General features: G+C 39.4%; 1 protein-coding gene and 1 pseudogene across 1 annotated transcript; one reads left to right on the top strand and one right to left on the bottom strand.

The window, feature by feature from the left end:
* Window positions 1-3,111: 3,111 nt before the first annotated feature.
* Window positions 3,112-26,697, bottom strand: LOC133873312 (probable CoA ligase CCL7; annotated as a pseudogene).
* Window positions 4,318-5,864, top strand: LOC133874048 (uncharacterized). Its single transcript, XM_062311881.1, has 2 exons — window positions 4,318-5,251; window positions 5,348-5,864. Exons 1-2 carry the CDS (start codon window positions 4,330-4,332, stop codon window positions 5,611-5,613), a joined length of 1,188 nt encoding a protein of 395 aa, XP_062167865.1. The 5' UTR covers window positions 4,318-4,329; the 3' UTR covers window positions 5,614-5,864.
* Window positions 26,698-27,035: the final 338 nt, after the last annotated feature.

Below are 27,035 nucleotides of genomic sequence, written 5' to 3'. Positions count from 1 at the left end.
ACATATTGGGCGTTCGGTTGGTATGAAAATGATTTACATATGTTATATAAAAGTAAAAGAAATGAGAAAAATGAAATGCTCGTAAAGTGTCTTACAAAATCATTTTTTAAAAAAAATTATTTACCCCCACTAGAAATAGTATGCAAAGGGTTACAACAAATATTGCTCTAGGATACAATGTAGCTCAGAATTATCTATTTATTTAATTGCGTTTTACACAAACGAAAATAAACCAGAATACTTATAGATTTTCTATTATACGAAGAGACAAAGACTCTAAATTTAAGTATAGAAACTTTCAGAAAAAACAAAAAAAAAAAACAAAATAACAAAACAAAAAAAGAAAAGAGAACAGAAGATTAATTATCACTCATCCATCTAAACCCATTTTGAGTTCCCCATGTAAAGAAAACGTATAAAAACTCATAGCCCGTAGAGAATAAGGATCCACGACAAATTACCTGTCGAATTGTTAGTAATTTAGACAGGTAATGTGAGAGAGCTTATATGGCTTGTAGAAAATAAGGATTCACGGTAATTATCTGTTCGAATTATTAGTAATTTGGATAGGTAATGTGAGAAAGCTTATATGAAACTCAATTGACCGGATTTGCAACCAAGCAATCTAAAACTTATTTGGACAAGTTAGTTGTCGCATATAAAATCTCTTATATTATCTGTTCAAATTGCTATCAATTCAGACAAATCATTGTTGTAAATTTCAATTCACCGGTGGGGATCACAAAGGGAGGATGGAATAGATGCAGTGAGAGTAAAAGAACCTCGGTATCTTATATCTTTGGATCGGACTTTCTGTATGGCACCACCCGTAGAGGGGCATAGTAACTGGTCAAAATTTCAAGCAAAATTTCAGGAAATGTCAGAGCCTGGCCTATTCAGCAAGCTAGTGAATACAATGCATGCAATTTATTGAGGAAACTATTATGCAAGCATCATAAGTAGAAGCAGAAACAGAAGCCGAAAATGAAAGAGAGGTCCTAAATGACTCCCTTTCGGTTACTGGACAGATGGTAGAATTTGAACCAGAGCATTCACTCTATGATGGCAATCCTTTATCACCATGCAATGCACACCTAAGTATAGGGTTGGCAATTTTTTATACAATTCGCAGTGACAAAGCTAAGATTTTAGTTCAGAGGGGTCAAGATTGAAAAATTAAGTTAAATAATAATTAATTGAAAATATTTCTAGCGTTAATTTATTTAGTTGGTATCCACGAATCTTCATATTTTGAAACCGTTGCACGATTTCTTCATTACTGATAATTTTGAACATATCATTATCTATATACGTAACCAAATAATCATTCATCGATCTCCTATTAAAAAAAAAAAGGCTACTTTTTTGGTATGTTCTAGGCAATCTTTTCACTATACACCTATCATGCTTTCAACAAAAATACCTAAATAATTTATTTGAATTGTTGAACAACTTGAAGAAGAAAAATTTGGCTAATTGAAAAAAATACTAAAAAAGAATGACAATTTCATGGCCCTGGTGGTATAAAAGTTGAATTTGTTTCGGACTTTAAAGGAAGAGTAATAACAGAAGGAAGACCATGTCTTTCTTTTGTCTTCTTAAAATTGTAGTGATTTTTAAAATCATTATTGAATATTTTGTGATAGATGATTATTGAATTTTGATGCAATGGTAGTTTTAAAAGGCATATCAATTTTGAAAGGACACAAAAAAGACATCAATCTTCCTTCTAGCATTCCTCTTAGAGAAATTTCAATTTATAAATTGTAACTCAATATTTTAAATAAATACTTGAGTTTTGTTTTTGGGTGCCATCTCATTTATCAATTATCACCATAGATTTCACATATTAATAAACAGAATATAATGTTTAAGTTAACAACAAATTTGCTAAATATGGAGAAAAAAAATATTTAGGTCTCCCAAGAAGGCAAGAACCATATATAAGTTATTTTCTAAAGATAATTACATGCATTTGAAAATATAATTTTCTTATTTTGCCTTTAATTTTGTTCGAAAATTAGGGATACCTTTCCGGCATCTTCCTGCTTTCAGCTAGCCTTTCCTTCTTAAAATTCTTCAAAGCTTTGGCATAAAATAATTGCCATATTTTCCTATTCACAAAATAATATATTAAATTATAAAAAATAATTTATGACAAAGCGGTGGATTTCTTGGTAGTTGGAATAAGTTTTTGCTGGTCGGACTTGAGGCGCGTAGGCTATTAACGCGTTAAGAAGAAAAAAACAAAAACAAACTTTGCAGGCTTTTTAAAACAGAGCGTTTGCAAGTAAAGTAAAAAATGAGCGTTTTAAACAACTAACAATAAAAATGAAACAGAGTGTTTTGAAGATATATTAAAAGGTCATCTTCTACCTTTCATCTAATCTAAAAGCCTGAAACTTATTTGAAAAAAAAAAAAAAATTTAAGATATTGCTGGCTAAAATCTGAACCGTTTGCCCCTTATGTCTTATGACTGATTAGTGGGTGGGGGCAATTTGCTTCTATGAGTGGTTGATGGTGGGCAACCAAAGTATCTAGGCAATTTTTCACTGAAAGTAGGAGAAAATTTTGGGAGGTGAGGGGGGGCATACTCGACCCTTGGTTCCGCCTCTGACAACCCGTAAACTTGACACGAAATTAAAAAGTTAGGGTTGATGAGTTTGACCCGTTTAATTAAATTGGTCGAGTTAAGGTTGACCTATATAGTCTTATACTTATATTTTGACACGACCTGAATCCCGACACGCTATATAATGACAAACAATTTTTGATATGACCAACGAACCCAATACAAAATTATAGGGTTAGAGTTGAAGAGTTTGACACATTTAATTAAATGGGTCGGGTTAGAATTGACCTATATAGTCTTATATATACACATACCTCGATACGACTTGAAATCAACACGTACGTAAACAAAAACTGCCAAGACTGAGTATAGTACATATTAACTTCCAAAATATCACATGCAATCTAAAAGAGGGAACACACAACTATGCCATAATGGCTTTATAGAAGCAGCCATAATGGCTTTATAGAAGCATGAAGCATACAATCCAAATATCAACAGATTATTTGGTAAATGATCAAACTTGCAGGAACATTCATTAATTTGGCAAAGCCAATGACCAAACAAGCAATTTCTCAATGAATGATCTTCCTGACTCGATGATTGCATTTCCCTGGACAGGAATACTGCCATAACTACAATTGATAGAACCCAAAATGATACTGCATCCTTGAGTTCTACAAGATCAAATTAACCATAGAAAGATGCATTGACTTATCTGCTTGGCACTAAATTCCTGGACATCTTCTTCTGTTAGCAAGCTGTTTGGCGAGCGAACAACATAAGCAATTGGGACCTCACTAGCTTTAGTGTTGGGGAATCTACAAGTCGAAATTAACATAGAACTTTCATGCAGTGATTCAAAGATAAGGCAATAGATGGAGCTGTATGTATAACTGCTCATAAAGCATGGGAAAAAGTATGAAATACAACTCAAATGATTCTCCTACTTACGGTATCAGAACAGCATCTAATTTTTCTTTATGAGTGTTGGGGATAAATCCCACTCAACCCGATCCAAAGAGGAGATTCAAAAGTCTAATAAGGTCCAAACAGATAAGAATAATGATAAGATAAGAATAATGATCATATCAGAGGTCTAAGAAGATATCAGATCAGAAGTCTAAAAAGATATCAGATCAGAAGTCTAAGAAGATATCAGATTGGAAGTCTAAGAAGATATCCAATTAGAAGTCTAGTAAAGGATTGAAGTCCAATTAGAACTCGGACAGCAGTTCTAGATCAACAAGGAGCAGGAGTCCTAATCCAGATTTGACTCCACCTCTATGCCTATAAATAGGCCCATACCCCAGGTATAAACTAAGACTCAATTTTATGCACAAAACATTATTTTCTCACAGAAGCTAACTTAGGCATCGGAGCGGGACCCCCGGAAGGGTCCCTAGGTTTTGTTGTTTTGCAGAGTTATTGAGAAGCGTGAAGAACATCAAAAGAACGTGCAGATTCACATCATACCGGAAACTGTACCAACAGTTTGGCGCCGTCTGTGGGAAACGATTATTCGTTCCTCATTAAAAAAAAAAGATCCAGCATGGTGATGAACACACGTTCCGGAAGCCAGACCAATCGACAGCCCGTGGCCCCACAGGAACCGGCTATTCAGAATAATTTGCAGCCTCCACCGAACCCTCCCCCGGGGGGTGGAGATCAAGATCGCATAGCAGCGTTGGAAGCCCAGATTGAAGACTTAAATGCAGAATTGTTAAGCATGAGGACGAGACAGCCCAATCCCGAGATGAACAGGGATGAGCGTGAGGAAGAAGATCACAATAGCAACATTAATCCTCGGAGGGAGGATGACCGTCAAGGAAATCTGAGCAGAATTATTGCCGAGCTGGAGAGAAGGTGCACGGACATGGAGATGGAAAGAAAGGACAAAGGCAGATCCGTAATGGTGGACAAGCTCCTAATGGGTACAGACTCACCCTTCACCAGACGGGTGGCAGACTATCAGCTTCCCGATAAGTTTAAGGTACCCCAAATTCTAAGTTATGCAGGAGACAGAGATCCCTTGGATCACCTAGAGAATTTCAAAGCTCATCTAGACCTTCACGGGACACCCGATGAAGTAGCATGTCGGGCCTTCCCTCTTACTCTTTCGGGGAATGCCCGAGACTGGTTCAGGAAGCTGCCCCCGAATTCCGTTGATCAGTTCAAGGAATTGTCCAAGATATTCCTAACGGAGTTCTTGGCTTTCCGGACAAGGAAGAAGCCTTCGGGATATTTGCTATCATTGCACCAGCAAGGCAATGAGAGTCTTAAGGAGTTTATGGCTCGGTTCAACCGAGAGAAGGCTACGGTCGAAGATCCGACCGAGGATATGATTTTTGCTGCCATTTATCAGGGAATTTCACCCGAGGAGCCTTTGATGAAGAAGTTGATCCGGAAGCAACCGAGTACCTTGCAGGGCCTCATGGATAAGGTAGAAGAATTCATCAATCAGGAAGAGACGCTGAAGTCTATGGCCAGTTCTAGACTACCCCGAGAGACAGCCCCAGAAAAGAAAAGGAAAGAACTCAAGAAAGCTGATTGGGAAGAGCAGAGGCAGGTAAAGAAGTTCAAAGATTACAACTTTACACCTCTCAATGCCGAGATATCAGAAGTCCTCATGGAGATCAAGAGAGATCCGGCGTTTCGGGAACCACAAAAGATACCAGGTGATCCTCCTTATAAGAATGCAGGGAAGTATTGTGATTTCCATAAACAAGCAGGTCATTACACCGAGGGGTGCGTAACCCTAAGGTTGTTAATAGAAGAATTCATAAAGAATGGCAAGCTAGTTCGGTTCTTGGGAGAGCGACGGAACCATCCAGGAAATAACAGGCCTCGGAATCATCAGGACTATCAGCCCCGAGATCAACAGCCACGGGATTATTATCCCCGAGACCGTCCTCAGCTAGACGAAAGGCCTCAAGAGAATGCTCCCCGAGATGACATAGAAAGAAGAGAGGACCGAAGAAGCAGAAGCCCACAGCATAGAGAGCCGAGGCAACAACAGTATCTGCCCGTGATCCCATAAAAAGGACTCTCGGGAATTTCAGGCTTGCTTTTATTTTTTAGTATTTATATTTGCAAAGAACTAGAATTTTATTTTTAATTCAGACTAGACAGAAAATTCCCCAGATTTTGGGAATAAGTATTTTCAGAATAAATGAATAAAGCTGACTTAAGCATCGGAGTGTTCCCGGTCTAAGGACCAGGAACCCGTTGATGTTGTTTCTTTTGCAGGCAAAAACTTCTCGGATCAGTCCTTGCCGAGAAGGAGCCTCTCGGATCAGTCCTAGCCGAGAGCAAGAAAAACTTCTCGGATCAGTCCTTGCCGAGAAGGAGCCTCTCGGATCAGTCCTAGCCGAGAGCAAGAACAACTTCTCGGATCAGTCCTTGCCGAGAAGGAGCCTCTCGGATCAGTCCTAGCCGAGAGCAAGAACAACTTCTCGGATCAGTCCTAGCCGAGAGCAAGAACAACTTCTCGGATCAGTCCTTGCCGAGAAGGAGCCTCTCGGATCAGTCCTAGCCGAGAGCAAGAACAACTTCTCGGATCAGTCCTTGCCGAGAAGGAGCCTCTCGGATCAGTCCTAGCCGAGAGTCCCGGATCAGTCCTAGCCGAGAGCAAGAAGAAACTTCTCGGGGGGTCGGATTTAACCCTCGGGTTTTGCAGATTTTTCAAGATACAGGGAGAAAACCCTAAGGAAAAACAAGAAGGTAATTGGGGGGTAAGATTTAACCCTCGGGTTTTGCAGGTTAGCAGGTTTTCAGAAGGAGACAAAGATCGGGTTTCTTTAGACATGGAATTCCCATTATTCAAGCAAGCTTTGGATAAGGGAATTGGGGGGTAACTGTTGGGGATAAATCCCACTCAACCCGATCCAAAGAGGAGATTCAAAAGTCTAATAAGGTCCAAACAGATAAGAATAATGATAAGATAAGAATAATGATCATATCAGAGGTCTAAGAAGATATCAGATCAGAAGTCTAAAAAGATATCAGATCAGAAGTCTAAGAAGATATCAGATTGGAAGTCTAAGAAGATATCCAATTAGAAGTCTAGTAAAGGATTGAAGTCCAATTAGAACTCGGACAGCAGTTCTAGATCAACAAGGAGCAGGAGTCCTAATCCAGATTTGACTCCACCTCTATGCCTATAAATAGGCCCATACCCCAGGTATAAACTAAGACTCAATTTTATGCACAAAACATTATTTTCTCACAGAAGCTAACTTAGGCATCGGAGCGGGACCCCCGGAAGGGTCCCTAGGTTTTGTTGTTTTGCAGAGTTATTGAGAAGCGTGAAGAACATCAAAAGAACGTGCAGATTCACATCATACCGGAAACTGTACCAACAATGAGAAAGCAGCAGCCCTTCAAGCTCTGCAGGTGCCACCTAAAAAACAGTCATGCTCATGAGTGAGACTTGATTCCTCCACAGAAGTAGATTTAACAGGATCAAAATCAACAAAGTTTTGCCATGATTTCAATGGAATCCCAACACTGGAAAGATATTATACATGATAGTTTAACATATAGAATCACATAATAATCTAAAGAGATGAAAGCGAGAAAGAAAGACATAGAAAATAAGGTGGTTCGACTTATGGCATGCGTCACTTCAACTTCTACATTAATAACGAAAAATTTAATTTACACAAACCATCTTGTAATTCTTATCTCAATATGACTAGTAGTAGAGAGAGTGGCATTGAGGATGGTTCATAGTAATATAAAAGAAACAAGAATCTTTATTTTCTCCACAGTAAATGGTTAGCGAGGCTATATTCATCTGCATAATATAACAATTAACAAATGTGAAGTAACCTGAAAACCATAACACTTGATGAGCTTTTTAATTCGATCTACAACAAATAACTGGCCATCTTCATTGAAATATCCATGATCTCCTGTGTACCCATCCTTGTCCATCTATAGTTAGCTTTGTGGCTTCTGGATTGTTAACATAACCTGAAAGGATTTTTAGACTCTACATGAGGCATACTAGCAATAAGACAAGGAAGAATAAACTCAATGATATAAGATTATTTTCAAGATTAAGGATGTTATCTTGTTGTTTCTCCCCCATCTGCTTTCCTTAGTGGTTTATTTATTTACCTTTTTGGATGGGCAATATTGACCTTTTACAGTTTTACTAGAGTTCAGCGGAAAAAGATATATCAAAAAAAAAAATTTAGGAACTACAGAATTCATGAAAGCAAAATAAAATCTGTATGGAAAATAACTGAACTTTTGGACAGTAAGACGAATATGAATCTGCCTATTAGACAAATATTGCATATTACTTATACAATAAGTTTTGTGATAGAAATACAACAATTCTGTCATCAGAATACAATATTGCCTGAATGTAGTGTGGAGGTTGCAAATTTTGAATGCTACTTTAAACAAGAAATTTTGTAACAACAGAAAATAAAAGGTGTTAAAAAATTTGCTGAAATTTTTTTATTTTATAGAATTACAAAAGCAATTTATTACTATTGAAATGACAGTTTTTGACTATTGAAAAAGCGGTTAAATACTTTTAAAAAAATATGATTGTTAAAACAGCAGTTTTTTACGGTTAAAAAAAATGACTATTGAAAAAAACAGTTATTTATGAAAATATTCGAATGAAAATATGTTTGTTAGAATATCAGTTATACACATCAGAAAAAATCCACACGTAAATAATAAGCTTGTGCAAGTGTGTGACGATGCGTAAGTGTGTCAAAGCGACTATGCGACATATGTGCGTCTACCCAAAATCCATTACAGAATAAGAATAAGATAAATGCCTATACACATAAATCTCATAGCTTTTCAATATGGGACAAAATGTAAAACAAAAAATTGAGGGAAAATTAAAATTTTGAAATTGGAGAAAAACTTTAATTTTCGTAAAATAATTTTCAGCAAGATAGAGCTCAAGCCCTAGGAATCAATACTTCAAACAGGGTCTGGTACATCTCCAAATTAAACTACCACAAGAACTGGAGTCAACAGCAGTTGAATGGAGTTATCATTCATCAGACATTTAAAACAGAGACACCAGACAGTGATTCTAAGACTCTGCCTGCTGGGCTTTCTAAAAATTATCTCATCCATAGCTTATGTATGTCTTCACAATAACAAAATAATGGTACTAATGGTGTTTTCATTTTTGGGCTAGCTTGGAGTTAAACCATCTGCATTTGCTTAATTCAATGATGTAGGAAAGTTGAATTTTTTAATCCTTCTTTTCATTCTCAGTAGCCACTGATATATAAGCTACAAAAAACGTTGAATTAATTCAAAGGAGCAAAAAGAATACAGTATGAATGAATCCGAGGAACATAATTGTGGTTGATTGCCCCGAAGAAAAAAAGAAAAAAAAAAAAAAAGAGAGCCTGTGGTTGATAATATTCAAGACCAACCTAATCTAGCAAATTAGAAGTAATAAGATGAAAGATTAACTTGCAACCCCTCAGTGAACCATTCAACAAGTGTGTTTAATTAATGCTATTGTATCTTGGAAGACACTTTGAAGCTACATATTAAATCACTGCTCAAAAGCTAAAATTTATAGGGATGTGTGAATTAATGCTATTGTGTGTTGGAAATGATTTAAAATGAATGTATTAAAAGTCATTAAATGAAAAGTCTTGTATGAAAAAAAAGAAGAGAAAGCGTAGTTAGGCATTTATAAGACTCAACACACTTTAAGCATTTAAAGTAACGTTTGAGTGTATGCACTTATGTGAATACTCTAGTACGGTGTAAAGCACTAAACGCATGGATGCGGGCTTGTGGCAGTGGGCTGTATGGTGCTAATGGCGCCTTGATGGTCATGATCATTTAATCTGGTGGTTTGATCTAGAACATAGGATGCTTCTTTGACAGATCTAATGGTTGGATTTATTGAATCATCACTAAATTAAACTGTAAGGTCAAATCACCTTTGACCTAACGGTTGATTTTAAATAATAAATTATTTAATAATAACCATCGATGGTTATTTGATCTGATGGTCAGAATTAAATGTCTGTTAAAATAGCATTTTTTGACTGTTACTTTAGCAGTTATGGATGGTTGGATTACCAATTAATAAATAACTGTCATTCAACAAAATACAGAAGTAATTGTTGTCCAGTTATTAAAAAGATAACAATTTTTCTTTCATCTTCTATTCGTTTTCCTGATACCTTCTGCACTTAAATTTTGAGTTTCTGTCTCTTGTTATAATAGAAAATTTGAGAATATTCTGGTTTATTTTTCGTTTGTGCAAAACGTAATTAAACAAACAAATGATTATGAGCTCCATTGTATCCTGAAGAAATATTTGTTGTAACCCTTTGCATACCATTTATGGTGGGGGCAAATATTCTTAAGGAAAACGACATTGTAATGTACCTAAGGAGCATTTCGTTTTTCTGATTTCTTTTACTTTAATTTTAGCTAACATTAAGAAATGAGGCCTACCATGTAAAATATTTAGTTGAAATAAGATTTGAATGATTGAAACAATATTCAAACTCAAAACCTTTATTTTGATACTATATTAAATCATCACTTATCCTATTTAACCTTAAGCTTATAGGAAATGATTGATTTAAGCATTTAATTAATATTACAACACTACTTTAATTCATGCATTTAACTATTTAAACACTAGGAAGTTGTCTAATAAGTGGCATAGCCTTCTTGACTTCTTGATGCAACAATAAGCAATAAATAAAAGAAATGTCAGCATGGAATTATTTTTTGGGTTTGAATGCCCAAATGTTTTACCTTTGAAGAACTGATGTAGTCGTGAGTGTACCAATAATAAAATAAACTACTCGCAATAGAACGAATTTTTGTAGGATAGGGTCTATGTGAGGGTGTCGAACCTCAAGGAATGTGGGTTGTTGTATAGTTATTGAAATTAACTCTAATCTAATTCAAAAAAGATATTTGGTTTTGGTGTTTTAATTGAAACTAAATAAAAATGTAAAAGTAAGATAGTATGGAGAAGTTATAGGAAATTGACTTCACCACTAACTTCATGATAATGGTAAATTGCATTTAACATGAGAATTTTACTTACATGAATGATATGACTTATGTGTGTTTGTCAAGCATCTAACGATGTCGTACAAAAATTTCTTTTATTAGGAAATAAGAATAGCCTATCTTCGGTTGGTACGGATCATCCACCTAACCACTAAGATGCAGTACGATCCGTCTTCCTTAGGTATGAATTATCAAATCTCTTAATTAACATAAATGTAATCAATGGATAAACATAACTCATCTTTCGGCAAAGCATGAATTGTTCTACCTAAATTAAACTAATTAGGGTGTAGAGCAATTCATTATTCCTAGGCATAACCTATCAAACCCTCTTGATTTAGTGTCCATTAAAACCGTTGTAAAATCATCCTTCATACAATCACAGAAAATATGAAGGTTGAGTTCTAAGACAAGATACAAGGTTTATTAAAATTAAATATAAACATTAAAGCATATCTTAAGATTAAACAACAATCATTCATGTTCATAGAATTCTCAAAGAAAAACACAATTACACCATAATTACTTAGAAATGGCTATATCAATACCCTATGGATGATTTAGCCGCTCATGGAGATGCTGAAAATTGCTTTTGTTGAGAAGAATTCCAATGCAAGAAGTTGCTGAAACTTTGAAGCACTTTTCTCTTAAAACTAGACACTAATCCTATTGATTTATATTCTCTCTTGTGGCATACCCTTAAAGCACGAATTGGAGATCTATTTATAAAGTACAAAAGAACCCTAACCCAATTAGTGGTCTTCTAGAACTTCTAATCCAAGTAGAAGGAAAACTCTTTCCATTTCTGATTTTGCCTTGCTATCAACTTTAGCCATGCGACTGCGTTCAATCTAATTTAGAACTGCGCTCGAGCTCAGGTTGTGCTTGGGCCTATCTTGAAGTGCACTCAAGCCTAATGATGTGGGTAATGCACTCGAGCTCAGTGTAAACTGCGCTCTAGCTCATTTAGCTGGGTGCAGCGCTCGAGCCTAGGTAAGCTGTACTCGAGCCCTTTGCCTTGCAAAATGTTGGATTTTGCTTTTGCTGCTTTATAAGCTTAAAAACAAAAGAAGTACTTGTGTTTTCCCTTTAGGTCCTGAGAATGTTGTTAACATAAAAACAATGCAAAGCATCATATCATAACTAAACTAAGGGCATAACATATGCGAATTAAATGGCTTAAATATGCAATATTCAATACTCATCAAGAACCCTTCACAGGAAAAAGAAAAAGAAAAAAAAGAGTTGTGTTTTTTAATGGACCAATCCCCGCATCGTTCGAGCTTTTGGATGATGATGTCAGGCACTGTCCTAGTTGATCCCGACTCGACATTAGAAGTATATTGATTTTTAACCAATAACTCCCGAGTTTTGAGGTAAAGGAGATACAACAAGAGAGGAAGGAGACAAATATTCCAATCGAGCTGCCAAATCAATACGGCAATTCGTAAATCAGCAATTGGTAAACCAGCAAAATAGACACACCCACAAATCATTCTTTTATTCAATCAATCTCATGTAGAAGAGCACATACTGGAAACTCAAATGTCAAAACTCGTTCTAAAACTTCATTTTCCGAAATATTTCTTGTTTTGGCATGGGCAAGGGTAATTAAAAGGAACGATCTATACGCAGGTTTAAATAAAAATAAAAAGTGGATGATGTGATGGAAAAAGTAACAATATTTTTAGTATGACTTTTTAGAAAAATTAGAATGGTTTGCCAAATGTTGCCTAAATAAGTCTATATGCCTCGAAAACTTTAGCAAGATACCAAAAACAACTTGACAACAATACCAACAGTATGAGCCTAATTTTTAAATTGAGTAAAGTCCAATTATCCCCCTTAAACTACAACTCAATTGACAATGTCTCCCCCAAACTACCAAAATTTGTCAATTGTTCCCCAAATGATGAAAATACCCTTAATAAAATATAAAAATCTAAAAATTCATAATAAAAATAAACTTTTCGTTTAAAAAAATAATAATTAATTTTTTTTAAAGAAATTAAAATTTTTTGTTTTAAAAAAAAAATCTTTTTTTTTAAATAAAATTTTTCGTTTTATTAAAAAATAAATAAATAAATTTTTCGGTTTTTCAAAAAATAATTATTTCTTTTTTTTTTTTTCGAATTTATAGAGGTATTTTTGTTTTATTGTAAAAAAAAAAAAATTAAAGTCATTTTTGTCTTTTTTATGGCTTTGGGGGAACATTGATAATTTTTTGGTAGTTTGGAGATGATATTGTCTCAATTGAAAGTTTTGGAGAGACATTTTCAATTGGGTGGTAGTTTGAGGGAGATATGGATATTTTTCCCTTTTTAATTTTATAATTATTTTCAACGGTTATCTCAAGGAAGATTCTCATATTAACGTCCCCCACCACCTTATTATAGTCAAGTGCATAAATATTTTGAAATCTTTAACAATAATGTGCAACTGAGAAATTATTTAGAAAGTTGTGACACTAACATGATTAAAACATTTTTCTTTAAAAAAAAAAAAAAAAAAAAACCTCAAAATAATTCAGTTTTTAAATATTTTTTTGAAAAGAAAAAAATTAAACATTTGATGACCAACGGCCAGGACATTTAGGTTTTTTTTTTTTTTTTTTTTTTTTATTTAAAAAAAAAAAAAAAAAATCTTCAAGGCAAATTTGTATTTTTTGTAAATTATACAGAGTATAAGAGACGTTTACCCATTAGACGTTTGATTTTATGCAAAACCCTAACCGTCAAGGTGAAATTAAAAGAGGCTGATTATTGAGAACTCGATAATTGTAAATTTTGATAATTCGACATTATGCTTGCAAAACCCTTCAAAACAGTTCCAGGTTAAGTGAAGTTCCTCCGAAAAGGTTTATCTCCCTCAAATCTATCACAACTTCATTGTATTATATTCAATATATTGTGTAATACCCAGGGACACGGGCCATGTATAGACCAAGGGGACAATTGCCCCGTTAGTCTTTAAATTTTCTTTTATTTTTCTTTATTAAGTTAAATATATATGTAATTTTAGGCTCAATAACTAACATTTGCCCCTACTAAAAATAATTCGTTCCTACTTTGGCACCTCTAGATGAAATTCTGGTTCGTTCCTGATGATACCTAAATGAACTCTTTTAGTAACATAGAACACACAAAGCCAAGGAGTTGTAAATTCCATGACTAAACGATAGCAATGGAAGAATAACATCAATTATTTGAGTAATTTTAACTTGAGGGATATTCTTTGCAAACTGCTCCATCACATCTTTCACCAAAGGCGTCGCACTTGAACCAATCCGCTTCAACGACGACAAGTCGTACTAACGCACTATGCTTCGCTGACAAAATCATCACTGGTGGAACAACGGACACATGAGTCACCCTGTACTTCTCCACCGCCCCCAGGACCTTCTCAAGTTCAACCCTCCCCATCAAAACCACCGTGTTCCCTTTTTGAAGCTACGAATACGCGATCATCAAAACTGTCGTACCAGTCCTGATCGGTTGTCGTGATCATCGACATTGTGATGAAGTTCTTATGTGTTAGAATCACTCCCGTCCTGGTGGTACCGGATGATTACAGAAGAACAGCTATATCACTCTGTGTAACGCCCCGCCTTTACAAAAAAATACAAAAAAAAAAAAAAAAAAAAACGTAAGTGAAAATTTCGATTTCCACTTGACATTACGACATCATCAAAGTTAAAAATTGGCAGCGGCGAAAATATGTTTTTTTCTTAACAACTGAGAACATAACACTTCAGAACTGATTGAATTACCTTATTATATAAAAAATACGAAACATGTGTTCTAATATCATAAATACACACAAAACAACAACTTATGTGCCACATGTTAGAACAGATTCTGGTATGGTAATTGATGAACGGAAGAGGCTATCTCCAATATCCTCCAAAAGAGAAGACTTAGTCGGGGGGAATCCGACAATCCCACTCCGATGCTTTTGTCAGTATTATCTCAAGTGTATATTATTCTTAATCACATCGAGCAATTTTCATCCTCTTACCTGTCTAGTTGTGAGGTATTTATATATGGAATGTTGAGGGTGGTCCAGTTTTCCCATTGGACCACATGCCAGATCTTGAGCGTTTTTTGGCTACCTAGATCGTGGGATTGTCGTACATACTCCACGTTCGTTGCCAAGTCGGTCTTTAACAAGCTTGAGATTGTGGAGTCGTGGTTCGTGCTCCACGATCTAGAACCGCTTCTCAATTGGCTCTAGACTGTGGGGGCACCTTCCGTAATAATAGTTACCATGTGATTGTGGGATATCCTTCATGGTCACCATAAGGTCGGGTGTTAACCATCCTAGATTTGTATGCAGAGTCGGCAAATTACTGACTTTGGACACGACAACTTCGGCAATTTGCTATTGGTCTTAATGGGCCAAGATGCTGGCCCATTGGGCAGAATTAGTTTTATTTCGTAACAGTTACCCCCCAATTCCTTTTGCATGAAGTAGTCTCAGTGAAAGGAATTTCCTTGCGCAATTCTGCTAGGCTTGAATGTGAAATATGCTGACTCGCTTTGTTGGGAAAACACCAGGAAATTTTGCTATGCAAAATTTTGAAATTCAAATTTTTTTGAATTTAAGCGCCCTTGGAAACGGAAGCGTCCAAAATGATGACTTTGGTTATGATGAGATTCGGAATTTGTTGTCAGATCGGTTCATATTCTCACACAGCGCGGACATTATTAGGTTGATTCGAGCTTCTCATGTCGCGTGTAATCACGCTCGTTAGAATTTTGGCCGTGGAAGCTAATTCACGCGCTGAGACGCGTGTGTGGCTCGTCTTCCAAGACCAGTTGTACGCCCAACGGTTACAAAACTTTTAACTCGGCGCATTCAATGAACGTCTTTTCAGCTTCCTCATCATTCACTATTATGTAAAAAACCTCTGAGTTTTCCTGCGAGGATTCCCTTTTTCGGCCAATCTTTTTCTGTTTCCCGATCCTCTTCAAACAGCTGACCAATCTCCTTTAAACTGTTGACCGATTTCCTTCAAACTTTTGACTGATCTCCTTCAGACTTTTAACTGATCTCCTTCAAAATTTTGATCGATCTCCTTCAAACTTTTGATCAATTTTTATGGCTTCTGATTCTGATTCTGATGGTGCTCCCGTCGGTGGCGGCCCGAATCTCATTCCTCATGAGAATAGGTTTAGGTCTCTGATTCCGACTTCTGAGGAAGGTCGCCTCCACCAAAGCTATAATATCCCGGACTCCATGACTCTCCAATTTCAGGAGCCCGGTCAACTTTCCATCGCAGGCGGTGACGTGGCAATCACCAAGCGAATGCTGATGGCCAGATTTCGATTCCCTTTCATAGGGATAGCTAGGGAACTGCTAGTGCAGTTGGGGGTGGCTCCATCTCAGGTAAAACCGAACTGATGGAGATACCTGTTTGCTTCTTTCATCCTTTGGAGGATCAAGCTTCAGAAGAGGATGTCTGTAGCCGAGTTCCTCACAATTTACCGAGCTGGCTTCCGAAGAGATGGTACAGTAGAGTTTACCGTTCGCAAGAAACCGTCCTTCATCCACCTGGCTTGGAGATATTCTAACAACAAATAATGGAAGGAGCAAATCTTCATAGTCTCCGGCCAGTGGGAGAGAGCCGAGTCCTCAAGGTCCTCGGACCAAAGGGTACCCCGGGACTGGGCCCGTATGAGAGTTAGGGCTGCGAAAGCCCCTGAGCTAACTGATGAGCAGGTTGATAATGTCGACGCCATGCTTGCCTTTACGAAGGCTACGCCAACTGAAGAGGCGTCAGTGGTGCTGGACTTCGACCACCTCGTGACAAATGAGAATATGAGAAATATTCTTGGTTACGACATCCCTATTTCCGATCTTCTTTTCTTGAAGGTGAGGAAGGGTAAATCCCAAAAACCAAAGGAAGATCCCGTGCCTGCTACCCAGAAGAGTAAGGAAAAGGTTCCCGAGGGACCGAAGAAGTCTAAGGAGCATGATAAGGCTCCAAAAACTGTCAAGAAGCTTCTTGCTGACGCCCAACGGATCGGTGCCCAGTAGGAAGCTAAAGCCAAGAAAGCGGCCGAGAAAAAAGTCGTCGAGAAGAAAACTGCCGACCTGAAGGCTGCCAAGAAGTCGGCGGGAAAATCAAAGGCTTCTCAAGAAAGGCCTTAGTTGGGCAAAGAGCCTGAGGGGGAGCTTGTTAAGAAAAAACTAAGGATTGAGGAGGCACGGTCGTATCTCAAATCAATTGGTTCGGCGGTTAAGGGTTTTCCCATTCGCGCTGAACCCTTGTCGATGATCACCTCCTAACACTCACTTCGGAATGCTGAGGAGGAGGTTGCGCCTCATCATCCATCACCAGGCGGAGCACCAATGCTCCGTGATGAGGATGTGCTCAGTGCGCAACCTGCGAGCCAGGATGTGACTCTTACGTCCATGGCTGGAGAAGAAGTGGCTCAGACCGCCCTTCCTGAAAGTGGTTCTACCTTACCCGAGTTGCTGACTGCACAGGTAGAAACCGAGGTCGAGACTCGTCAGATATCGCAGCCAAAAGTGGCCGCTGAAGTTGGTGATGATGCGGGATCCATCCGGGCCGAAGCTGATAGCGCGGCCGTCAGGGTAAGTAACGGGCCCTCAGTTTATCATGTGGTCGAGGAAGCAGAGCCAAGTTGTAGCAAGCCCTTTGTCGGCCTTAGGACCGATTAGGCCGGGCCAACGATAGGGTCTACTTACGATTCCATCGGGTTTTTTAAGCCAGCCTGGGAATACGAATTTGACGAGGCCTCACTGGAAGAGCGCTTTTCTGGGCCGATTATGGATGCAATACGGACTCTTACCCCGACCGATTACTTAGGGCAAAGTACCGCTGGGTGCATTCTTACTGAGGATATGATTGCTGCATTGGTCCGACTTCAGACCATGGTGAGTTTATTTTGATCTCTTTCTACTTTTTTTTTTTTTTTTTTTTTTTTTTTTTTTTTTTAACCTTTTCCTTTCTTCGCATCAATTGGTGGATACCTTTGCTCTGTTTTTCCAACACAGGAGTTTCCACCAGGCCAGGTTCCGGTCATAGTCTGACTTCAGCAACGTATTTCCTAGCTTGAGCTCTAATTGGCTCGGAGACAATCTCTTGAATCGAAGGTGGCCAGGCTGAATAAGCTTCTTGCTGAGCGAGAGTCAGAATTGGCCAGACATGATGAGTTAGTTGTTGACGCCGAGCTCAGGAGAAATGCGGCCGAGGAAACCAGCCGAGGATTATCCGCCTAGCTGGATGCGAGGACCCGCGAGATGTTCGCACTTAAGACTCACACTGATAATGTCGAGGCGAAGTATTCGGCTACATCATGCAGTAATACAACTCTGCAGGCTGATCTGAGCGCTACAATAGCACAAAGGAAAGTCGCCGAACAAGCTCGCGGAATGCCGAAGAAGCTCAAAAAGCCGCTGAGGAGAAGATAAAAGAGATTGAATCGGGTTCACAAGTAGCTTAGGCAGATTTACAAGAGGCGAAATCCAAATGTCATGAGCTTCGGAAGAAGTCCAAGCACTATAAATCGAAGGCCACTTGCTACAAAGCAGGGCAGATCGGTTTCATAGTCAGATTTTGGCATTTACCAAGGTTCAACATCAAACCTGGGTTAACGGATTTAGGCATTTACCAAGGTTCAAGATCAAACCCTTAAAGAATTTGTGCTTAACCCTTCGACGCCTTCTCCAAATTTTGCCGAGCTGAACTATACCGACTTTATGAATGTTCCCGAGCAAGCTATCTTAGAGCTGAGAGGAATAGGCCGAGACTTGATTCCCGATGTCCCAAATTGGGTTGGTGAAGACGCCGAACCTGTTGGTGAGGTTACTGAGCCAGCGGATTTAAACGCTTCGACTGAGGCCGTTGATATTGAAGCTTCTGCAGCTCAAGTTTCCAGAGAACCGAATACCGAGAAACCTTAGTTAGTTTTTTTTTTTTTAGCTTCGGCGTTTTTGTAAGACTTTGCATTTTTTTCTTTTTTATATACATGACATTCGGCATTTTTGCACAAAATTTATGTTGGTGTTGTACCTTTCGGTACCCTTTTTTTTTTGGTTATATATGTGGTACTAGTACCGTCTAAGTTTTACACTTAGTCAATTTTGGCTAAGTATAGATTTTGGTATATCTAGTACCGTCTAAGTTTTCCACTTAGAATTTTTCCGAGTTGAACCCCCTCAACGTGGCTCAAGTCTCAGAATTTTTCCGACTTGGACCCCCTCAACGTGATTCAAGTCTGGGCTGGAATCCCCTCAACGTGATTTGAGTCATATAATTTTTCCAACTTGAACCCCCTCAACGTGATTCAAGTCTAGGCTTGAATCTCCTCAACGTGATTTGAGTCATATAATTTTTCCGACTTGAACCCCCTCAACGTGATTCAAGTCTGGGCTTGAATCCCCTCAACGTGATTCGAGTCATATAATTTTTCCAACTTGAATCCCCTCAACGTGATTCAAGTCTCGGCTCGAATCCCCTCAACGTGATTCGAGTCATATAATTTTTCCGACTTAAACCCCCTCAACGTGATTCCAGTCTCGGCTCGAATCCCCTCAACGTGATTCGAGTCATATAATTTGCGAATGTTGTCTATGGATTTAATATGCTGTCTGAATCTGCATTTCATTGATAAACGATAAAGTTTAAAAACAAGCAGATTACATGTAATATTCTCGAAGATGCTCGGCATTCCATGGTCTTTGCAGCTTCTTCCCATTTGTATTTTCAAGATGGTATGCTCCCTTTAGGTTGATTTTGATAACTCGGAATGGTCTTTCCCAGACTGGCCCCAATTTCAATTCTGTAGGGTCTTTAGCTGCCGAAGTTATCCTCCGAAGCACCCAATCACCGGAATTGAACGATCGGGGCTTTACTTTTTTGTTATAATACCGAGCTGCATTTGCTTTATAAGCAGAAGTTTTGACTCTTGCTTCTTATTGTTTTTCTTCCAGAAGATCAAGGTGCAGCTTTAATCCTTCACTTTTGAATCCGTGATTATAATGCTGGATGTGAAAACTCAGGGAACCTATTTCGACTGGGATCACTGCTTCGCCTCCGAATGCTAGTGAGTAGGGAGTTTCGGACGTTGCCGAGCTGGTTGTTGTTCGGTAAGACCACATGACTTCCGACAAATATTCCACCCATCCTCCCTTACGCTTCAGGAGTTTTTTCATTAATATCTTCACCAGAGTTTTTTTTATTGCTTCGACCTGCCCATTTGACTGAGGGTGATATATCGATGAGAAAAATTCGGATTTTGAGCTCAGCGCACCAGTCCTGGAATGGTTTGCAATCAAATTGCGTTCCATTGTCAGTTACTAAGGCGTGAGGTATCCCAAATCTACATATGATCACCTTCCAGAGGAAATTTTTGATTGCCCCAGTTGTGATAGTCATTAAAGGACCCGCTTCTGCCATTTGGTGAAGTAATCTACTGCGACCACGGTAAGGAAATCTAGCCGAGTTCTGCTGGGGGGTTTGTTTGTAACTTCGCAAACCTTTGGCACTTATCACACCTTCAGACCATCTCCATTGATTCTTGATTCATTGTTGGCCAATAGTAGCCAGCTCGTACAGCCTTGTGTGCTAATATTCTTCCTCCCAAGTGACTGCCGTAGACTTCCTTACGAATTTCCTTCAATACATACTCGGCCTCAGTCGTTGAGAGGCATTTCAGGAGTGGGAGTGTATAGCCTCGGCGATATAGGATTTCACCGATGAGAGTATACCGTGCTGACTACATCCGGATCTTTCGAGCTTCTTTTTTATCATTCGGCAGTTGCCCGTTCTTCAGATATTCAACCACATTCCTTGCCCATTCTGGAATTTCGTACTTATCATCGATCTGCATCACCGATCCAGGGTCATCCACAGAAGGCTTGTCCAGAATTATTACCCGATGTTTCAAGGCCGAAATCTTTTTGTCTGTTGCTGACCCTAGCCGAGCTAGTGCATCGGCTCGTTCGTTTTCAGTTCTCAGGATCTTTGTGACCACCACTCGTTCGAAGCGGTCCCAGAAACCCAAAACCTTGGCAAGGTATTTTATCATTTTTTTTCTCCTTTTGCCTCAGATCCACCCTGGATGTGGCCGACACGCTCCGGACTTCGAGGTTTTTTGCTCCGAGATGTTTTGCTAGGCTGAGACCTGCTATTACTGCTTCGTACTCTACCTCATTGTTTGTGGTTGGAAAGTCTAAGTTCAATGCCACCGCAATTTCATCCTTATCCGGTGTTATCAGAGCTACCCCGGCTCCACTCCGAGACTTCATGGATGACCCATCAACATACGTTATCCACGCTTCTTTTTCAGGTGTTTCCTGACTTTCGGGTTGATTACTGAATTCTGCAATAATGTCTGCCAGAATTTGAGCCTTGATGGTGGTTCTCGGATGGAACTCTAGGTCAAATTCTCCGAGTTCCACGGCCAAATTTACCAACCTACCTGAAAGGTCGGGCTTTTGCAATACTTTCTTCAAAGGATACTCTGTGAGCACCCTTATAGCATGTGCTTGGAAGTATGGTCTCAACCTCCGAGCTGAAGTGATGAAGGCGAAGGTCAACTTCTCAATCCGGGGATACCTTCCTTCGGCTCCATGTAATGCCCTGTTGGTGAAATATACTGATTTTTGCAATCCGAACTCTTCTCGAACTAAGACCGAGCTGACAGCTGATGGCGGCACTGCTAGGTATAGGTAGAGAATTTCTCCTTCTTCCAGCGAGCTCAGGAGTGGTGGGTTGGCTAGGTATTCTTTTAACTGGCCAAAAGCCTCTTCGCACTCGTCGTTCCAAAGAAACGTCTTCCGAAGTATCTTGAAGAAAGTCAAGCATTTATCCGTTGATCGGGAGATGAACCGGTTTAAGGCTGTAATTCTCCCGGTCAATTGCTGTAATTGTTTAGTTGTTCGAGGAGCTTGCATTTCCAGCATAACTCAGATTATTTATGGATTTGCCTCGATTCCTCTACTCGAGACCATGAACCCCAGGAATTTTCTCGATGAGACACTAAAGGCACATTTCGCGGGGTTTAACTTCATTTGATATCTCCTTAGTGTGTTAAAAGTTTCTTCGAGATCAGCCAAATGGCTGATCGCTTTCTGGCTCTTCACCAAGATGTCATCCACATATACTTCTACATTCCACCCGATCTGGTCCCTGAACATTCTGTTGACTAACCTTTGGCAGGTTGCACCGGCATTCTTCAGACCGAAAGGCATCATATTGTAGCAATATAACCCTCGGTCAGTAATGAAGGAAGTTTTCTCTTCATCGAGCTCGCTCATGTGGATCTAATTATACCCCGAGAAGGCATCCATAAAACTTAGGAGCTCATGCCCCGAGGTGGAGTCGATTAGGGGGAGACGGAAACTATATTTTGGGCACGCCCTGTTGAGGTCGGTGAAATCCACGCACATTCTCCATTTCCCGCTTGACTTTTTCACTAAGACAACATTGGCCAGCCATTGAGGGTAGTCCACCTCTCGAATGAAACCGGCTTTCAATAGTCTCTCCACTTCTTCATGTATGGCTTGGTTTCTTTATGGAGCAAAGCTTCTTCTTTTCTGCTTGACGGGTCGGTAGTTTGGGTCAACATTTAGCCTGTGCGAAATTACCGAAGGATCAATTCCTGGCATATCGTCATGGCACCAGGCGAACACGTCAGTATTACTTTGAAGGAAAGCTACCAAGGATTCTTTGATCTCCGGAGATAACAGAGACTCAACCCTTACTCTTCTCTCTTTACCCCATACTTCAAATTCTTTCATCTCCTCAGTTGGTTCTCCCGGCTGTAATTGCTATTGCTCGTCTTTCTCCCTGCAATTACCTCGTGAAGGGGTTCCTTTCATCGTTATGTTGTAGCACTGGCATGCCACTCCCTGCTCTCCCCTTACTTCCCCAACCCCTCTCTCGGTCGGGAATTTGATCTTCAAATGTGATGTGGAAGTAATTGCCTTCAGATCGTTGAGAGCTGTCCTTCCAAGGATCGCATTGTAGGCCGAGGGTCTATCGATCAACAGAAACTTAACCATGATAGTTTTGTGACCGGATAATCTCTGGATGTTAGAGGGAGTTCGATCGAACCGACCAACTGGACTTGCTCCCCGGAAAACCCCACCAAAGGGCAGGTAGCCGAGATCACTTTTTTTGGGCTAATCTCCATGTGTTGAAAGGCCGACCAATATAGGATATCGGTCGAGCTCCCGTTATTGATGAACATTCGGTGGATTCGGTGGTTAGCTACCTGCAGCTTGACCACGATCGCATTGGTTTGAGGAAGTGAAACTCCCGCATAATCTTCATTTGAAAACCCCACCACCATGGACTCCCTTCGGTGGGATTTGTGGGGTCTTTCTATAGTCATCACCTCATGATGTTTCTGGTACTGAGCGTAGGCTTTTCTATCTGCGCTCGTTTCTCCTCCTCCGCCAAATCCTCCGAATATGGTTCGGATGATGGCGATAACCGGTTCATTACGTGGGCCACGACCCCGTGTGCCTCTGTTGTTGCTTTTGCTTCTATTTCGTCGAGGTTCTTCTCGACGGGGTTCCTCCCTTCTTTTGTCTCGATGATTTTCTTGGTGCTTCTGAGGGGAGCGATCTCTGTGTCTCGGCTCTTGGTCTTGATGCCTCCGAGACTCCTGATTCTGCCGAGGCTGGCCTTGGTTATCTGCTATAAAACGGAGTAGTTTCCCATTTTTGATGAACTTCTCGATCAAGATTCTGAGGTTTGTGCATTCCTCGGTGATATGGCCTCGTGCATTATGGAAAGCACAAAATTTGTTTCTGTTTTCTTCTCGTACTGCAAGTCCTTCTTGATTTTCGTCAACACCTCGTTAATGGGAGAATTCAAAGGAGTCCACTCATCTATGGAAAACTGGTAATACTTCGCAGGCTCTTTTTTGGTGTCGGTCCGTTTTTCTTCCTTCTGGGCTTTTTCTTTCTTCTCGAGGTTGCTTGACTCCTCGATCTTTTGTTTCTGAGATTCCCTCAGAGCCAAGAGGATTTCTTCTTGGTTTACGTATTTCTCAATCACATCCGTGAGATCAGCCAGATTCTCAGGATGATTGAGAGCAATCTCGGACATGAGGGGCCTTTCCACCTGTAATCCTTGGTAAAAAGCATCATAAACCATCTCCTCAGTTGGGTTATCAACCGTGAGCTTCGCTTGGTTAAACTGGATCATATAATCCTTTAGAGACTCGTCCCCCTTTTGGCGCATCGCCATCAATTGCCCGGACGGCTTCTTCCGTTTGCACCTAACCAGGAATTGGGTTATAAATTTTTGTCCGAGATCTTCAAAACTCGTGATGGAACTCGGTGGGAGTTTTCGGAACCAGTCTTGGGCAGAACCGAACAAGGTGAGTGGGAAGGCTTGGCAGGCTAGTTCCTGCGGAGTCCCCTGCAGATCCATGTGCGTTTTGTAGTTGTCCAGGTGCTCGGTGGGATCCTCAACCTCGGTATAAGTTTGGATAGCCGGAACTTTGAATTTTTCCAGCAGTTGGACTGTCGTGATACACTCAGTGAATGGGGAAGACCTGTTCAAGAGACTGTCTACTCGAGAAATTTTCCCCTTGCCCTTTTGCTGGATTTCAAGCTGCAATTGGTTATACTTTTCTTCATACTTCTCATCGAGCGTGGCAATGGCTTCAATGAGTCTTCTTTCTTCATAACGGTGATTCATCATCCATTCACTAGGAGGAGGGTTCACGACTCCTTCAGCTCGCCGAGATCGGTTTTCAGGTTGAGTTCTTTCCGTGAGCCTTCTGCTCTCCCTGTCTTCTTCCTCTTGGGTGTTTCTTTCTCCTTCTTCATGTCCTCCAGGTACTTCAGGAACTCGTTCCTCCGCCAACCGCCTTTGCAGACGGATGTTCTACTGAGTTAGGACCTCCATGTCCCTAGACATTTGAGCTATTCGATCCTCCATCTCAGTCGTATGTTGATGAGATGTACCCCCAACCTCGTTACGGGGGTTATTAGCTCCTGAAGTTGTGGCTCTTGTTCGTACCATTTCAGATATATTTTTGCATAGTAAACGACGCACACTTGCCAGTCGTTCCCACAGACGGCGCCAATCTGTTAGAACAGATTCTGGTATGGTAGTTGATGAACGGAAGAGGCTATCTCCAATATCCTGCAAAAGAGAAGACTTAGTCGGGGGGAATCCGACAATCCCACTCCAATGCTTTTGTCAGTATTATCTCAAGTGTATATTACTCTTAATCACAACGAGCAATTTTCATCCTCTTACCTGTATATTTGTGAGGTTATTATATATGGAATGTTGAGGGTGGTACGGTTTTTCCATTGGACCACGTGCCAGATCCAGATCGTTTGTTGGCTACTTGGATCGTGGGATTGTCGTGCATACTCCACATTCGTTGCCAAGTCGGTCTTTAACATGCTTGAGATCATGGAGTCGTGGTTCGTGCTCCACGATCTAGAACCGCTTCTCAATTGGCTCTAGACCGTGGGGGCACCTTCTGTAATAATAGTTACCATGTGATCGTGTGATATCCTTCATGGTCACCATAAGGTTGGTTTTTAACCGTCCTAGATTTGTATGAAGATTCGGCAAATTACCAACTCCGGACACGACAGCTTCGACAATTTGCTATTGGTCTTAATGGGCCAAGATGCTGGCCTATTGGGTAGAATCGGTTTTATTCCGTAACACCACATGCAACATTTAATAATAAATAACCATTGTTTTATCCAACCTATTAAATATTACATATCAACACTCAAATAAAAATTAACATAATAATTCTAGATGTTCCATCCTTCATCCGAACCTACATAAACTTGCATGTGAAAAACAATGAAGGGAAAAAGGGAAAAAGCATGCGTGAATGAGGGCTTCACTTTGGCTATATGTTTTCTTCCACATGTGTAGGTTGCTAGGCTAGTTCTACATGGGCTGAGTTGGGTTTTATATTATCTTATACCTTCATATAATATACTTTAAAATCTAATTAAATAAAGACTAGCTTTCTAACTTACTAAATATGAAGTTACTAACTAGATAATTAATATTCTTGTTTAATTGTTTTAGCCTTCATAATATTTAAGGGACGGACTAGGTTTATGTGTTGACTAAAAATCATTAATGGATAATGATGATTTTTATAAAAATTAGTGACCCATTAATTAATAATGTTGGATGTCAATTTTCGTCCAAATCAGAGGTAGTATATTTTGCAGGTGTTTTCGTGTCCTTAACGAAGTCCAAAAATTATGAAATTTGGAGGGTAAATAGATGATTTTGAATAGAGTTTTCTAAATTTCAAATCAACTAAAACGGAGTTCGTTTGACCCCACTTTTGTCATTCCAAAGTTTAAGGTTTGTTTGAACTTTTATCAAATTAAAACTATAAACGCTTCTTAATTAATGAATATTTATTTTCATAAATATTCATATTTATTCTTTTACCTTATTATTAGGTCTTAAATTCTATTTTAAGACATTATATTTTATGTCTTAAAATCTGTGGCGTTATACTCTGTGTGACATTCTTCATCAATAACTCACAAACTCTGTTTGATTTTATCAATTCAGAGTAGTACCAAATTTTCAAATTTGACATTATCTCCACGTTATAACTATTGGATTTTGAGGAAATCATTATGGAAGGTAAATTGATTTTTTTATTTTTATTTTTGTGCCAGAGTTCAGGAATGGTGATGACAAGCTTGGGGTTATAGTCTAAGACTTGCTTGGCGAGTTCAGAAAAGGTGTAAGAAGGATTACAGATTGAAACAATGGTACCAAGGGCGAACATGGCGAGGAAGCATACCGGGAAGTAGATTGAGTTGGGGCGATAATAAGGACGACGTAATGTTTGCCAATGTTGAGCCACAGCAAGGAGTGCGCTAGCTTGGAGGCTTGGAGTTTGAGCTGGTGGAAGGTTAGGGTTTAGTCGCTATCGGCGTCAATGAGAGTAAGGGTGTGAGGAAAATAGGAGGTGCTTTGGAAGGGGATGAAGGTGAGGGAGAGGTTGGGGTTGGGGTTGGCGGGGAGGTAGATGAGGGGTCGTGGAGATGAGTATGTTTGGGTCTTGGGATTGAAGGATTTTGCCATGGCCATGGGTGTTTGGGGAGTGAGAAAGAGTGGGAAATGTGGGAGCGTTTTGTTTCTTGAGAAAGTTGGGAATTGAAGATGGACGAAAGAGTCTCGGTGTGACAACAATGGGTGATCCAAGTCGCTCGCCGTTGCTTTCCCCCACAAAAAAGGAAAAAAGAAAATTAAGAGGGAAAATTATGGATACCCTCCGAAAACTACTTCCTTATTATCAATGTCATTTTTAAACTACTAATTGCTTAACTATCTCTCCTAAATTACTAAAAAATGTCAATGTTCCTCCAATATCAAATTAAAAATAATAATAATAATAATAAATATTAAAAAGAAAAAAAATT

Source organism: Alnus glutinosa, chromosome 7 (genome assembly GCF_958979055.1).
Source record: "Alnus glutinosa chromosome 7, dhAlnGlut1.1, whole genome shotgun sequence".
NCBI lineage: Eukaryota > Viridiplantae > Streptophyta > Magnoliopsida > Fagales > Betulaceae > Alnus > Alnus glutinosa.
The sequence above is the reverse complement of the archived record's forward strand: the minus strand, read 5'-3'. Positions and strand labels throughout refer to the sequence as shown.

Bases quoted from the DNA above. Each gene is read 5' to 3' on its own strand.
- LOC133874048 (XM_062311881.1), top strand. From the start codon at position 4,330: ATGAACAGGGATGAGCGTGAGGAAGAAGATCACAATAGCAACATTAAT. The intron at 5,252-5,347 runs GTGATCCTCCTT...GGTTGTTAATAG, and splicing joins GGAACCACAAAAGATACCAG to AAGAATTCATAAAGAATGGC.